The sequence below is a fragment of the Plasmodium relictum genome (genome assembly GCF_900005765.1).
Source record: "Plasmodium relictum strain SGS1 genome assembly, chromosome: 9".
Taxonomy (NCBI): domain Eukaryota; phylum Apicomplexa; class Aconoidasida; order Haemosporida; family Plasmodiidae; genus Plasmodium; species Plasmodium relictum.
Window position 1 is genome coordinate 366274 of NC_041687.1, and position 16003 is coordinate 382276.

A 16003-nucleotide genomic window follows, 5' to 3' on the forward strand; every position below is an offset into this window, starting at 1 on the left:
TCTTTATTTTGAATTTATAAAAAGTAATTTAAGAAAAAATAAAAAATTTTAAATATATAGTGAGTATATTATTTTTTTTTTTTTTTGCACAAATATATAAAATATATATATATTTATATATTTTTTTTTTTGCGTTTTTTTTTTTTTTTCTTCGTATAAAAGTGCAGCAATAAATAAAACAAACAATTTTTCATTTTATGTATATTTAACTTTTAATTTTTTTTTTTTTAAAGTAAAAATGCTTACTATTTACAAAAGTATATCTTGAAAAAAAATTATTAAAAATGAACTTAAATAAATTTTTACCACTAAAAATTTTTTCTTTTTCGAAAAATACTATATATTCCTTAAATTTTCGTTTTTCTGAAAATATATCAAAAAATGACTACTGCAAACTTCCAATTCGTCATGAATTAATACCATCAGAGTCAGATGCTATTTTGAAAAATCCTTTTTTTTTTAATAACGTATTTTTATTTAATATAAAAAGCGAGCAAAATTCTATTATAAAAAAACCAACTCAGGTTTTACATATTTTTTTAATTATTTTTTATAAAAATTATATGAAAGCTACATATAGTTTAACATATTTTAAAAACATTTTTCTTTTTTTATATCTTAGGAATTATATTTCAAAAATAAAAAAACAAAATTAGCTTTAAGAAGAAAAAGAAAAAGAATGGGAGAACGTGTTAGCTTAAGATATCGTTGAATGTACCAATATAATTAACTGTTAATACACTTTTTTTTTTTTTTTTTTTTGAATTAAATATATTTATATTTTAAATAAAAAATACATTTCTTCTTTTTTGTTTGAATTATGTTTCTATTATTAACTGAAATTTATAAATCAATTTGGGTATATGCTTTTGATATAAAGTTCTTATAATTCAAAAGCACAAGAAAATATTGCTTTATATCTATTTTCAATTTTTTTTATGTTTTTGGTGAAATTTTATTAATATAATATATATATATTTACAAGATATTTCTTTTGGTAGTTTAAAACGATAAATGTACAAATATTTCTAGACATGATTATTTTACTATGTTATGTATGCTAAATTTTCTTTTTAAATAAATTAAATTCTAAATATAAAAGCATACAAATATATATATACATATGCTTTTAATATAATTATATTTCAATTTTAAATAAATTATTTCAGGAATATGTGTGTTCATTATGGTATAAAATTGACTTCTTTGACTGCAATTTAGCTTAATTAAAAAAAAAAATAAAAAAATTTTACACAAATAATAAATGTCTTTTATACAGGATTTTTTTATATTTTTTTATAAAAATTTTTTTTTTGAATTTTGAATTTTTATTTATATTATAGAAAAAGTATTTTTGCATTTGGAATTGCAATAAATTAAAGATTTCTTTTAAATAAAGAAAAGAGGAAAAAAAAAAAGTATCATTTCATATTAATATATATTAAAATGTGTATCAGAAAATAAAATTGATATGCAATATAAATTTTGTAAAAAAAAAAAAAAAAAAAAAAATTTTTTAATCTTATTTTTTAAAATTATTTTTTCTTTATTAATTTTTTAATAGTAAGCTATTCATTTGTGGGGGAAAAAAAAATTTTTTTTTTGGAATTATATTAATAATAACAATATTTAAAATTTTTAATATTTTAATTTTTATTTTCCTTCCTAAAAGAAAAAAATTATGTATAGTTATTATATAATATTTATATGTATATTGTAAAGCTTAATCTTTTAAAAAAAAAAATATAAATATATTAAATAGAACAGTCAAGTGCTAATATTTTTTTTAAACATTGTTAAATTATTTCCTTAATAATAACATTTTTTTTTTCTTCTAATTGGTATAAGTAGAATAGTAAGAAAAAATGGCTAGAACAAGAAAAAGTAATATACTAAATTCTCAGAAGAATTATAGCGAATCAAGTTTTTATAGTTTATTGAATGGGATGTTTTGTGTGAGTGGTATATATTTTTTCTTTATTATTTTTGGTTATTATCAAGAAAAAATGCCGAATTTGGGAAAAGGAGAAGAAAAATTTTATTATAATATTTTTTTGATATGTGTCTTATGTTTATCTAATAGCATATGTAGCTTGGCAGCTATATTTATTAAAAGTAAATTGCGAGACAAAAAATTTATAAATGATTTGAAAAATAATGTAGATACATACTTTATAAAACAAATAATGTTAATATCTATTACATATTCAGTAGCAATGATAGCTACTAATTATTCTTTGAGTCATGTTAATTTCCCAACTCAAGTTCTTGTGAAATCAGGAAAAATGATACCTATAGTAGTTGGTGGGTATTTATTTTTTGGAAAAAAATATCCATATTATGATTATATTGCTGTTTTTTTAATTACATCATCCCTAGTATTATTTAATTTATTAAAAACAAAAAGTGTAAAGGAAGTTCATCAAACAACTTTTGGAATTTTTCTTTTATGCATATCGCTATTTTGTGATGGTTTGACTGGGCCAAGGCAAGATAAGTTATTAAGTAAATATAATATTAATTCATTTAATTTAATGTTTTATGTGAATATGTTTGCATTTCTTTTTAACTTAATCGCATCTTTAATAATTGAAGGTTCGAAACCTTACTATTTTTTAAGCAAATATACGGATTCTTACTATTATATATTAGCTTTTTCATTAAGTGGAACATTTGGCCAATTCTTCGTTTTCTATTCTCTTAAGTTATATGGTAGTCTATATACTAGTCTTTTTACTACTTTAAGAAAAGCATTAAGTACAATTGTTTCTGTATATTTATTTGGTCACGTATTAAAACCAATACAGTGGTGCTGTATTTTTGTTATTTTTACTACTTTAATTGTTCAAAATTATTTGAAGCAACAATCAAAAAAGGTTCAAAATAAAAGGAAATAGTTTAATGAAAAGAGAAAAAAAAAAATAAAACACAAAAAAAAAAATATTTTTTGCAATATATTTTTTTAATTTTTTCTATTTCATCTTTATTAAATTTTTTTGCTTCAATTTTTATTTTATTTATTTTTTTTTTAAATAAATTATGCATTTTTTCTGTTTCAAAAAAATAAATGTTTTAATTAAATAGAGTTTTTTATAAATTGTAACTATCACATTTGTTTTTTCCATTTTTAATTTATAAAAGTTATATAAATTGTTTTGGAAATTATAAACATACAAAAAAGGAAAAAATTATAAAAAAAAAAAAATAATAAAAATAAAAGTATTATATAAAATTACACATCTGAACATTGTAACATAAATATATGAAAATAAAAAAAATAAAAAATACACTTAAAATACAATAAAAATGTATATGTGAAATTTATATGTATAAACATATATATATATATATATGTTTTAATTGAACCCTTTTTCCAATAAACGGGTAACGGCAGAATTAACATCTCCTCCTGTTTCTTGTAAGGCTTGTATATTTGCAGCATTATCAATGAATCCCATCTCTTGGAGGCTCAGCAATTGAGAAGCATATTTTTCTTCTGGTGATCTATTATCTGTTACATTAGATGAATTGAAGTCTAAATTTTGATTAGAATTAGGAAAATTAAGATTTGCTAAGTTACGATTTGCTCTCATAACTTGTTGAAATGTTTGTAACAATTCTTGAGATTGAAAAAGGGAATTAATATTATTATTATTATTATTATTTTCATTAGAGTTGTTATTATCAGTGTTATTCGCAGTACCATTAGTATTTGCAAAATTATTTAAATTATTTAAAAGATCTTCCATTCTAATCCCTCTTTGATTGCTATTATTATTAGTATTCATATTTAGGGCATTCTCAATTTGTAAACCTGCTCGCAAAATTTCTGGTCTCATAAATTCTCTTAATAAGTTTGGATTTTCCAAAACTGGTTGCATAATTGGGCTTTGAGAAAAAGTATTTCTTAAAATTGGATTATTAGATACTAAATTTGTTAACATTTCTGGGTTATTGCTCAATTCATTTAATAAAGATCTTGCTAAAGGGTTATTCAATAATGAACTAATCGTATCCCTGTTAAATTCACCACCATTGGAATTTAGTAAATTTGCAAAGTTTCCGAAGTTAAGATTATCTCCATTTCCTGAATCACTATTAAAACTGTTCATATCTAAGACAATATATATAAAAAAAAAAAAATAAAATAAAATATTACAAGCATATAAACATAGAAAAAAAATTAAATAAATTAAAATAATATACTAAAAAAAAAATATAAATAGAAAGATTATGAATTTAAAAAAAATTGTAATAAATGTTATACATAACAAGCATTATGGTTAATTATTCCTATGCATAAATTGCAATATTTTTTTATATAAATTTTCCATATTTATAAACTATTATTAACATTTTAGAATGCAATCATATATATATATATTAAAAATAAACAAAATATGATACCTCCTGTCCCACTTTGTAGCAACATTTGAACTAAGGGATTATCACTCAAATCACTTAAATTATCATTTGAATTTGAATTTTGGTTATTGGAATCTTCATTCTTATTATTCTCTTTTTCTTCCTCAGCTAAAAAAGTATATATGCAAAATATTGTTATAGGAAACAGTTAAACATCTTTTTCTATTTTTTTTTTTTTTCTTACGTTCTTTTGTTGGCATAGCACTACGAACTAAATGCATTGTATTTCCATCGGATACATTATATGTTGATAAAGATTCTTTGTCTTTTAATATTTTACCTTTAAATGTAAAAAAATATCAATTAAATGAAATTTATATATTTACTAAAAAAAAATTATGTATTCATACTTATTTTTAAATATATATTCATTAAAATCTACCAAAAAATGTCATATATATATTCAAAATATACATTTTTGTATTTATTTTTTGTTTAATTTAAAACCTTTAAAAATAATTCTTTGTGCTTCAACAGGTATATCTACATGTTCAGAACATTTTTTTTTTAAATCCAAAACTGTTATATTTGGTTCGATTTCAATAGTAAATTCTTTACCTCCCGTAACTTTAAATGATACGTTTATAACCATTTTTAAATATTATACATAAAAATATAATTCATTCAAATGAGTTAAATATATATATATATTTTTATATATAAGTATTAATTCAAAAAGTTTTATATAAAATATTCATTTAATTCCTTAATAAGTCAAAAACTTTTTTTTTCTTTTTGAGCTTATAAACTCTTTTGTAAACAAATTAATATTTAACTTTTCAAAATTTTTACTTTTTTTATTTACAAGCGAATATATTTTTCAATTATTTAAAATTTTTGTTTATTATATTTTATTTTATTTTATTTTTATTTTATTTTTTTTTTTTTTTTAAAGTGCACATGCTTAAAATATATACATGCTTTATTAATAATGTATCTGATGTATATATATATTATATATATATATTCTTAATTTTATGAAATATACATTGAACTTTTAATATATTAGTACAAAAATATTTTACGTATATATTTTCCTTTTTTAAAATAAATTATAAATACAAAATACATTCACATTTAAAAAAAAAAAAAAAAAATTCAATTAGAAATGGTAGAAAATGAAGCAAATTAGTATCTTTTTAAAAAAAAGAAAAAAAATTACTTTTTAGGATAAAATATATTAAATTAAAAATGTTACTTTTCCCCCAAAGAGAATGCCATTTGTATTATACAATTATCTTAATATATAAAAAAAAAAAAAAAAATATAATTAATTCTTGTAAGCGCATGTTTAAAAAAAAAAAAAATAGATAGTTTATATCTATATAGAAATATGCCGTTTAAAAATAAATAGAAGGTATAATATATTTTAAATTGTTCCAATGAAAAATTAAAAAAAAAAACAGTATCCTTTAAGTTAAAAGGACTGAAATAAAATTAAAAAAAAAAATATGACTAATATGGAAATTTTTTATATTTGTTTATGTTGTAAATAAGTCAAATTAATATGTATATACATAGTCCTGTTTTAAAAATAAAGAAAATGTAAAGATGAGATTTTCTTTTTTTTCAATAAGAGATATATTTAAAAGCGAAAAAAGGTGTTTTTATAGTGAAGCTAGAACAAAGTTAAATAATAAAAAAAAAAAGGAAATTATTGTTATACATCCTGTTTTAAAAAGTTCAAAAAATTTTAAAAAATCTTTTGACGAAACCATTTTAGATGCTCAGGAAGCTTTAGGATTAGCTCGATCGGCTAATTTCAAAATTGCGAATGGTATATCTATTCCTTCAGGTGGATGGAATATAAAAAATACAAATGAATATAAAAAAAATGAAGTAGAACACTCATGTAAAGCTGATAATAATGAAATAAAATGTTCAGTTGAAAATGAGAAAAATGAAAAAAGTTACTTAAATAAATATGTGGTAAAAAGCTTAAATGATAATGATGAAAATTATAAAATAGAAAATAGTTCATATAATAGTTGTTCTATTAATTTAGATTTCGAAACAAAAGAAATGATGAAACAAGATAGTAATACAAAAGAAGACATCAAGGAAGAGCTAAGTAAAAATTGCAATAATAACTATAATAACTATAATAATAATAATAATAAGTATTTAGAATATGATGAAATAGAAAAAAAAATTGCAGAATCAATTATAATTAAAGCTAATAAAATAGATAATAAATTTTATTTTGGAAAAGGAAAATTAAATGAATTGTCAAAGTATTATCTTAAAAACCCGACTCCATATGTATTTATTAATACTTTATTATCACCAGAACAATTTCGCAATTTAGATTTTTTATTTAATAGCATATTAAGGAGTTATCATGATGAGCTAAAATTAAATAATAAAAAAAAAAATGAAGTTAATGAAAACTCAATTAGACCAATAGACATTATTCAAAATAACTCTACTGTTCAAGAAAAATCATATGAGAATGAAATGTATTTTAATTTATATAATAATTATATAGAAAAAGAAGAAGAAGAAGAAAGAGAAGAGGATGAAATAAATGATGAATATGAAGATGAAGATTTATATGAACAAAATGATGAGGAATATTATGGAGATAATAAACAAATAAATCAAAATTATGAAAGAGAGAAAAAAAATAACATACCATTATATGTAGAGTTATTTGATAGATATAGTATCATTTTATATATTTTTAAAAGTAGAGCAAAAAGTAATTTGAGCAAAATACAACTGGAACTGGCTAGAGCTAATTTCATTTTTAATACATATTCAGAAGATAGTAAATCTAGGATGAAATATTTAAAGTATATTGAAAATAATGTACTAGGGAAATCAAGTTCAGATTACGAAGAGAAGTATAACAAATTAAACACATTTGATATAAATATGCAAAAAAAAAAAAAAAATTATGATTATTTAGGATATACGAGTAATTATATAAAAAGTAATGAGACATACAAGGAGTATGAAAGAAGAATTATTAATAATCTTTATAGTAAATTAAAAAAAGAATTAGTAAAATGTAAAAATAATACGAATTTGCAAAGTAATTCAAGAAAACATAAGGCCTTAATAGCTATAGTAGGTTATACAAATGTAGGCAAAACAAAATTAATTAATTATTTAACAAAATCCAATTTAAAAGCAAAAAATTTATTATTTCAAACATTAGATACTTCTTATAAAAATTTGAATATATCCAGTTGTTATTCAACTATATTTATTGATTCAATAGGTTTTATACAAAATATCCCATATTCTTTATATGAATCATTTAAATTATCTCTAGAAGCAATTAAAAAAGCTGATATAATTATTCATGTCATAGATATAACTCATCCCTACAAAGAAAAACATAAAAAATGTGTTATTGACACATTAAATAATATTGGAATATCAAATGAATTTATAAAAAATAATATTATTGAAGTTTGGAATAAAATAGATAAATTAACAGAAGAGCAAATTTGTAATTTATATATAAGTAAACCAAAAAATGTTTTACCAATTTCAGCTAGAAATGGAACGAATTGTGATATCCTTATAAAAATTATTCAAAATATAGTTAATAAAATTAAAAATGTTCAAATTTTAACTTTACATTTTCCAACAATAGAAGCAAAAGATAGAATTAATTATCTTATGAAAAATTTTAAAGTCATTCCTAATTCCATTTATTATTCCGATGATGGTAATACTACTTTTATTAAATTGGTTGAAAACCCTCAAAATCTAGAAAAATACTATGAAAAATTCGAAAAATAATATTTAAGTATATAAAATGATAAAAAAAAAAAATAATAAAATAACCAGGAAAACATTACAATAAAAATTATTTTTCATTGGATAATTATTGAATAATTTATTTAATTATTTACTATATAACAAAAGTTTTATAAATTGTAAAATTTTGAATATATCAAGAAAATATATATTATTTTGAACTAAAAATATAAAATATATTAACAAAACTTTATTTTATTTTGTTTTTATTTCTTTATATGAAAATTAGATATCTTTTTTTTTTTCATATATTTACATGGCAATTAGCACTGAGAAAAAAGTATAGGTTAAAAATTAATATTGATAATAAAAAGAAACTTTTATTATTTTTTTTTCCTACTTTATTTAATTTTATGTTTTACCCTTTTTTTTTTTTATATTACATTATTATTTATAAAAAAAAAAATAAAAATTTAAAGTAATGTTTCTTTATAAATTGTTTTATGCATTATGTGCTTCAATTTTTTCTTTTTTCTTTTTTTTTTTTTTTTTGTTGCTACTTTCTTTTAAAAAATTCTTTAGGTAATTATTTTCTTTAAATATTACATTTTCAAGATAATTAAATATTTAAAAGTTCATTTTTTATCTTTAATAATATTTTTTTTTATAATTTTAAGTTCAATTACAACTTTAAGTTCTATTTTAATTTCTTTGATTTTCAAAATTTTTTAATTTTGAAATACATTTAGCATTTATCTTTTTAAATTTATTTTATTACTATATTTTTGTTCATTCCTTTAATAAAAATTATTATAAATTAAACCAACTGTTTTATTTTAAAAATGAATAAATCTATAATTTAAGTATAAACATATATTTAGGATATCAAAGAAAAATATAGAATAACCAAAATTATAAAGGAATATCTAAAGTAATCATAATGAAATAAAATTTCAAGTTAATGGAGAAAATGACATAAAATTATTGTTATAATAATTCATTGAACAAAAAAAAAAATGATTAAATAATAACAGATATCATATTAATAACATCAATTGACAAAATTAATTAAAATTTAAATATTAAGGAAATTTTTTTTTAAAATATAAACAATAGTAAATATAAGAAAAAAAAAAAATAGTAATCATAAGAAAAGTCATAAAAAAATATAATAAAAAAAATTAAAAATATCATCTTTTTTTTTTTTTTTTTTTTTTATCATAACATAGTAGTTTTGTAATAATCTTCTATATTTAAAAAATATGAATAAAAATGCTAAAGAAAAAAATGAAATATACTCTTATGCTGATAAAGCCAATTTTTCTAATATGACAGGAGATGAACTAATTGATAAAAGAATAGAATATTTATGGAATTTAGCCTTATCTACTATTTATATTAATGCAAAATTATCAATGAAATATATTACTTTAATTAAAAAAATCTCAAAAAACAATTTGCTTTTTGATCATATATGTTGCCACTACTGTAATTTAATTTATATTCCTTTTTATAACTGCGAAATAAAAGAAGACAAGAATAGAATTTTATTTAAATGCTTTTTATGTAACCATAAAAAACGTGTAAACTTACAATACTTTGCTACGCAAAAAAAAAACAATTCTTTTAAAGATAATAAATTTTTAAACAGTTCTACTAGTTTAAATTTTTTTATTATAAATGAAATTGATAATTTTGCAATAAAAAAAAAAAATAATGATGAAAATATAAATGAAAAAAATGTAAATGATGAAAATATAAATGAAAAAAATGTAAATGATGAAAATATAAATGATGAAAATGTAAATGATGAAAATATAAATGATGAAAATATAAATGATGAAAATGTAAATGATGAAAATATAAATGATGAAAATGTAAATGAAGAAAATGTAAATGATGAAAATGTAAATGAAGAAAATGTAAATGAAGAAAATAAAAATGAAGAAAATAAAAATGAAGAAAATATTAAAGAAGAAAAAGATGATAATGAGAAATATTATAAAAATAATATTTATGAAAATATGAATAAATTTTTTAGAATTGATTATGGTATGCTTAATGATAAAATTCAAAAATCAAATAGTTCCAATCGTTACAATAATAAAAACGAAATATTTAACAATCATGATAGTAAAATTAAAAAGAATGACTGTTCTTATAAAAATAATAATATAAAGAAAAGAAAAAATAGTGAGGATAATAATAATATAATATATAGAGATGAAAAACTTAGCATTTCACACTTTAATACCAATGATAATTTTTTAAATTTTAATATACGAAAAAAAAAAAAAAAAAATATATTAGATATACTTTAAAAATAAATTTATTTTATTAGTACCTTTATCATTCTTTTAATAATGTTTTCGTAACTAAAATTTTTTCTCTTTTCTTTTTAGAACATAAACAAATTTGGTTAAAATATTTTTATTTGATAGAATTCAATATATACTTACATTTAATATACATAAAATGTTTAGGAAATTTAAATAATTTTGCATATTCGTAGATTATTGCAAAATTTGAAAAATTATTTTTATATTACATGAAATATGCACTAGAGAAATTAAATAAAAAAAAAATTCAAAATTTTGATAAAATTAAATAAAATAAACATATATATATATAAAAGAAAAGAAAAATATATTTACTAAATTATTTTTTAAGTGTGTATTCAATTTTTTTTTTATTTTTATATTTGCATATGCCATATTTTTTATAAAAAATGTTAAATATATGTAATTGTTAAAAAATTATAATACTTTAAAAAAATAAATAAATAAAATAAAATAAATAGATAAATAAATAAAAAAGATAAATTAAATAACAAGATAACTTATTAATTTTGTTTCTTTTACATATTTATAAAAAATGAAAGAAAATATTTTAAATTTTGGGAAAAAGTATAATATAACATGGCAACAAACTATGTTGCGTATTTATAATCCTGAAGAAACAATAGAATTTTATGAAAAAAATTTTGGTATGATAAATATTCATACTTATCATTTTAATGAACATAATTTCTCTTTATATTTTATGATAACTCCTCCATATGATGAAGAAGAAAAGAAAAAGTTGCCCCCAAAAAATACTAGAGAGTCGGAAAAATACCTTTGGAATCTTAATACTGTTTGTTTAGAATTAACTCACAATCATAATAGTGAAGAGAAGTTAAGCAACGGTAACAATGAAAATGATAGGGGATTTGGTCATATAGCATTCAATTGTCATGATGTTGTAGAATTATGTGATAAACTTTTAAAAAAAAGTGTAAGATTTCACAAATTGCCCCATGAAACGAAAATGAAAAGTATTGGATTTGCTTTAGATCCCAATAACTATTGGATAGAAATAGTTAAAAGATCAAATGAAGTAATATGGAAAGATAAAAAAGACATTACTAATTTTTCTCAAACTATGATTAGAGTAAAAAACCCTGAAAAAAGCTTATATTTCTATATAAATATATTAGGTATGAAATTAGTTCACATTAAGCATAATGATAATTTTTCTTTATATTTTTTAAAGTCTACTTATTTAAATGAAAAAAATACAAGCACTTCAGATGAAGGATCATATGATTTTAATTCATTAAAGAATTCATTTCAATCTAATGAATCATATGAAAATTTTAAAAAATCTTGGCATCCTGTTTTAGAATTAACACATAATCATGGAACTGAAGAAGATGAAAAATTTTCATATCATAATGGTAATACTGAACCTAGAGGTTTTGGCCATTTAGGATTTTTAGTAGATAATTTAGAGGACTATTGCAAAGAATTAGAAAATTTAAATATTACTTTTAAAAAAAAAGTAAACGAAGGATTGATGAAAAATATTGCTTTTATCTATGACCCAGATAATTATATAATTGAACTAATTCAAAGGGATACAACATTTAATCGTAATTAAAATATAAATGAATTAAAGAATAAATTTATCATTCTTCTAACAAATAAAAGCGTTAATTTTCTAATAAACTATTCAATATTCATCGTATCACTAAATGTATTCACATTCTTTCTTAAGAATTAGACAAAAAAAAAAAAAAAAAAAGAAAGGTTTATTTAAACAAAAATTAATATAAAAATATATTTGAAGTATTATTCAGTTCATATTATGTATGTAAATTTTTTTTTTTTCTATATTAGAATTTTTTTTAATTTTTTAATTTTATTTCACTTTTTTTCTATTAAAAATTTACATTAGTTTGATATTGATATATATTTTAACTTGTTTTATATTTATATTAATTTTAAAACTTAAAAAGAGAAAAAAGAAAATTATAATTTTTCAATTACTTTTTTTTTTTTTAATAACGAAAAAAAAAAAAAAAAATTAAAATTTTTTACAAAAAGACAAATAATAAAAAAAAATAATAACAAAAGTTGTTTTTATGTATTGTATAAAGTATTCAAAATAAAAAATGTAACTTTTAAAAATTAAAGATTGTATAACGCATAATTCATTGAAATGTATATAGTATGGCATATATATATATATTTAAAAAAAAAAAAAAAATATGAATACACATATACATTTGTATAATCATTTTATCTATAGTAATCAAAAGCAAACTTATCTTTTAAAGAATTATATGCATTCGTTAAATAAGGAGAAGAATGCAAAGCATTGGTCATAGTAAATGAATTCTTTTTTATATAAGATGTTATTCCTATACTATAAAAACTGAAATAATTTTTATATAAAAAAAAATAAAAGAAAAAAAAAATAGAAAATGTAGAAAAAAAATAAGCAACAAAAATTTCATTGGTTGTATGAAAATATTTGGAGGTAAAATAACTTGTATATAAAAAAAAAAATATAAGAATATAATAATAATACAAAATAATTTTTAAAAAAAAGAAACATAATTTTCTGTTATATTTATAATGAAAATAATCAAAACTCTGTTTTTGATAATTAATTGTATACTCAATAGCTTTCGATTCTAATGATATAATAAATAATAAAGTGGAGAATAAAATAACGTGATCAGAATAATCAAATATGTGCATATATTCTTCTTTAAAATAATGAAATTTATAAATTATATATTGAATTATTGAAGGAATAAAATATAAAATAAATAAACGATACATAATAATCAAAAAATAAATGAAAAATCTACGAAAATGGACAAGCGTTATGGGAAATGGAGAGAAAACAACATGTATACATCCTATAAATATTACAAAATATAAAAATATTCCTTTATAATAATTTCTTAATAAATTACTTATTAATTTATTATAAACATAACAAGGAGTATCATAGAAGATGTTCAAAAAAAAATATAATGGAATATTTTTTAAATTTATTATATATTTTTTTAAGCACATATTTAATGATTTTAAAGAATTTACTGTTCTTATTTTTTCTCTTAATTTACTTATAAAAGTGTTATATTTACTTACGTTTCTTATATTCCCAATCTTATTATATAATACATAATATTCTTCATAATTAATATTTTTTAAAGAATTTTCTTTATCATAATAATATTTACCATTTTCATTATCATTATTTAAATTACTGTCATTATGCTTATCCACTTCTACCTTTATATTATTTTTATTTTTTAAATAATTTATTAAAGTTTCCTTTTTACATATATCAAAATACAAATTATCTAATAAATTAATAAGTGTCATATCATTTAAATATCTATTTATATGATTTATTAAAAGTGTGATATCTTTTTTATTCTCAATATGTAATTTCTTGTTTATCTTATGAAAAACCATATAAGATTTTGGCAAATTATCATTTTTTTGATTTTTAATATAATTGAAATCATGTAAATAGCAAATATCATATAAATATAAATAAAATAATAATTCAATATTTACGTAATAATTTTTATAGAAATTATTATTGCTTAATAAATGGTTATAATATAAATATCTATTAATTACGACATCATTTTTCACATAATATTTCATTTCTTTATTTATAGAGTTGCTATTATTATTTTTTTTAAAAAAAGCATTCTTTATTTCATTATAAAAAAAACTTAAAAACTTAGTCACATATTCTTTAAAACTTGAAAAAATATTGTAAAAGTCACTATAATAAAATTTTTTTTTCTTATTTAAACAGATAAATATTTTTATTTGTCTCTTATTTTTTTGTCTTTTATTATCTTCCTTTAAATGATATTTATCTCTTGTAAAATAATATTTGAAATTAACATTTGAAAAGTTATTGTTATTAATTAAATTGTTTGAATTTCTATATAATATTTTTTTATTATTTTCTTTTTCTTTTAAATAACTTTCACAAATTAACTCTTTTCTGTTGTTAATAAATTCATATATATGTTTCTCTCTTACTTGGAAAAGTTTAAAAGAAAAATTAAAAGATCCAATAAGTAATACAAGAAAATATATTATAAATATAAAAATTTGAAAAAATACGATACTCTTGTTAGATATTATTATTTTTTCTATGTTATCTTCATTTTCATTTTCACTACTTTTTTTTTCTTCATTAGATATGCCATTAATCATATCTTTTTTGTGTAAAATCCTTTTTTTTGAGTTATTTAAGCTTTCCTTTATATTCATCGTATGAAAATTTTATTTTCAAAATTTTATTTTCTTATATATATGAAGTAATAATTACATTTGTTTGACTTTTTTATGTACATTTTATTTTAATTCTTACTTATTTCTTCATTTATATCTTTCAGTTTTTTTTTTAACATTATATTTTCTTTGTAACAGAAAAAAAAAAAAAAATTAATTACTTAAATCTCTAAATTTATAAAAACTCAAAAAATAATATGTGTAAAATAATATATTTTTTTAATAAATATGCTATAGAAAATAGCATTATTAGAATAAATAAAAAAAAAAAAAATAAATATATACATGTCCACTTATTATTATATGTATGTATTCTTACTATTAAAAATTTATATTTTTTTTTAAAATTTTTTTTTATATAATTAAATTTTTTATGAAAAAAGAAAATATTAAGAACTTTAAAATCTAATTTTTTTTGATTTTATCCAAGACTTGCATATTAAGTATGTTAAAAATTTATGTATGTTTATTTTCTTTTTTTTTAGTATTTTATTTTATTATTTATTTTATTATTATTATTTTTTTTTAAATATTATTTAAAATAGTAAAATTTCTTCCAAATTCACTGTTTTTTTTTTATCCATTACTAATAATTAGAATTACAAGGAAAACAAATAAAAACTTATCTATAAAAAATGCTTCTTTTAAGATATTTTTTTTTTTTTTTTCCGTAAATTAAAAATTTAATGAAAATATATAAGATAAAAAGAAAAATGAAATCATGGTAAAAATATAAAGTTCTGATTAAAAAATAAATATTACATAAATAAAAAGATAAAATTTTCTTCATGAGGTAAATAAATAAAAGTAAAAGAAATTTAAGTAAAATAATATGTCATTTTATTAAATATTTCAAAACATATATACACATATTGTTTAAATTAAAAGTCTATTTATATATAATACACTTACAAAAATTGAAAAAAAAATTTAATGAAATATCTTCATAAAAAGAAGTCAAGAAAAAAAAAAAAAAAGAAAAAAAAAATGAATACATTTATTAGAAGAAAATGGAATAAATAAATAATTTAATAGATTTTAAAGTAATGGAAATAAATTATATAGGAAAAAAAAAAATTGTCTTTTTTCTTAAAAGAATAAAAATATATGCATAAAAAAATTATTAATATATTTTTGTCTCTTTAGTTAATTTTATAAAAAAAACTGTCTTTTAAAACATTTTCCATACATTTAATAAAAAATCATTTTGATCTTATTCTAAAGTAGAAATAAATTTGAGAATATAATTTTGTTCTTTTTTAAAG

General features: G+C 17.8%; 7 protein-coding genes across 7 annotated transcripts; 5 read left to right on the forward strand and 2 right to left on the reverse strand.

The window, feature by feature from the left end:
- Window positions 1-284: 284 nt before the first annotated feature.
- PRELSG_0910300 (conserved Plasmodium protein, unknown function) lies at window positions 285-712 on the forward strand (the record flags this gene model as incomplete). Its single annotated transcript, XM_028676528.1, has 2 exons — window positions 285-524; window positions 623-712. 2 exons carry the CDS (start codon window positions 285-287, stop codon window positions 710-712), a joined length of 330 nt encoding a protein of 109 aa, XP_028533008.1.
- Window positions 713-1865: 1153 nt separating this feature from the next.
- On the forward strand, window positions 1866-2897 carry PRELSG_0910400 (UDP-galactose transporter, putative; the record flags this gene model as incomplete). The annotated part of the gene is made up of 1 exon (XM_028676529.1): window positions 1866-2897. The coding sequence occupies one exon, from the start codon at window positions 1866-1868 to the stop codon at window positions 2895-2897; it is 1032 nt and encodes a 343-aa protein (XP_028533009.1).
- Window positions 2898-3356: 459 nt separating this feature from the next.
- DSK2 (ubiquitin domain-containing protein DSK2, putative) lies at window positions 3357-5017 on the reverse strand (the record flags this gene model as incomplete). The annotated part of the gene is made up of 4 exons (XM_028676530.1): window positions 3357-4114; window positions 4408-4533; window positions 4610-4705; window positions 4873-5017. The coding sequence occupies 4 exons, from the start codon at window positions 5015-5017 to the stop codon at window positions 3357-3359; spliced, it is 1125 nt and encodes a 374-aa protein (XP_028533010.1).
- A 959-nt stretch (window positions 5018-5976) lies between these two features.
- On the forward strand, window positions 5977-8181 carry PRELSG_0910600 (GTP-binding protein, putative; the record flags this gene model as incomplete). The annotated part of the gene is made up of 1 exon (XM_028676531.1): window positions 5977-8181. The coding sequence occupies one exon, from the start codon at window positions 5977-5979 to the stop codon at window positions 8179-8181; it is 2205 nt and encodes a 734-aa protein (XP_028533011.1).
- Window positions 8182-9401: 1220 nt separating this feature from the next.
- Window positions 9402-10460, forward strand: PRELSG_0910700 (Rpr2, RNAse P, putative; the record flags this gene model as incomplete). Its single annotated transcript, XM_028676532.1, has 1 exon — window positions 9402-10460. The coding sequence occupies one exon, from the start codon at window positions 9402-9404 to the stop codon at window positions 10458-10460; it is 1059 nt and encodes a 352-aa protein (XP_028533012.1).
- Window positions 10461-11013: 553 nt separating this feature from the next.
- On the forward strand, window positions 11014-12060 carry GloI (glyoxalase I, putative; the record flags this gene model as incomplete). Its single annotated transcript, XM_028676533.1, has 1 exon — window positions 11014-12060. The coding sequence occupies one exon, from the start codon at window positions 11014-11016 to the stop codon at window positions 12058-12060; it is 1047 nt and encodes a 348-aa protein (XP_028533013.1).
- A 641-nt stretch (window positions 12061-12701) lies between these two features.
- PRELSG_0910900 (conserved Plasmodium protein, unknown function) lies at window positions 12702-14717 on the reverse strand (the record flags this gene model as incomplete). Its single annotated transcript, XM_028676535.1, has 1 exon — window positions 12702-14717. One exon carries the CDS (start codon window positions 14715-14717, stop codon window positions 12702-12704), a length of 2016 nt encoding a protein of 671 aa, XP_028533014.1.
- Between the last annotated feature and the right edge of the window lie 1286 nt (window positions 14718-16003).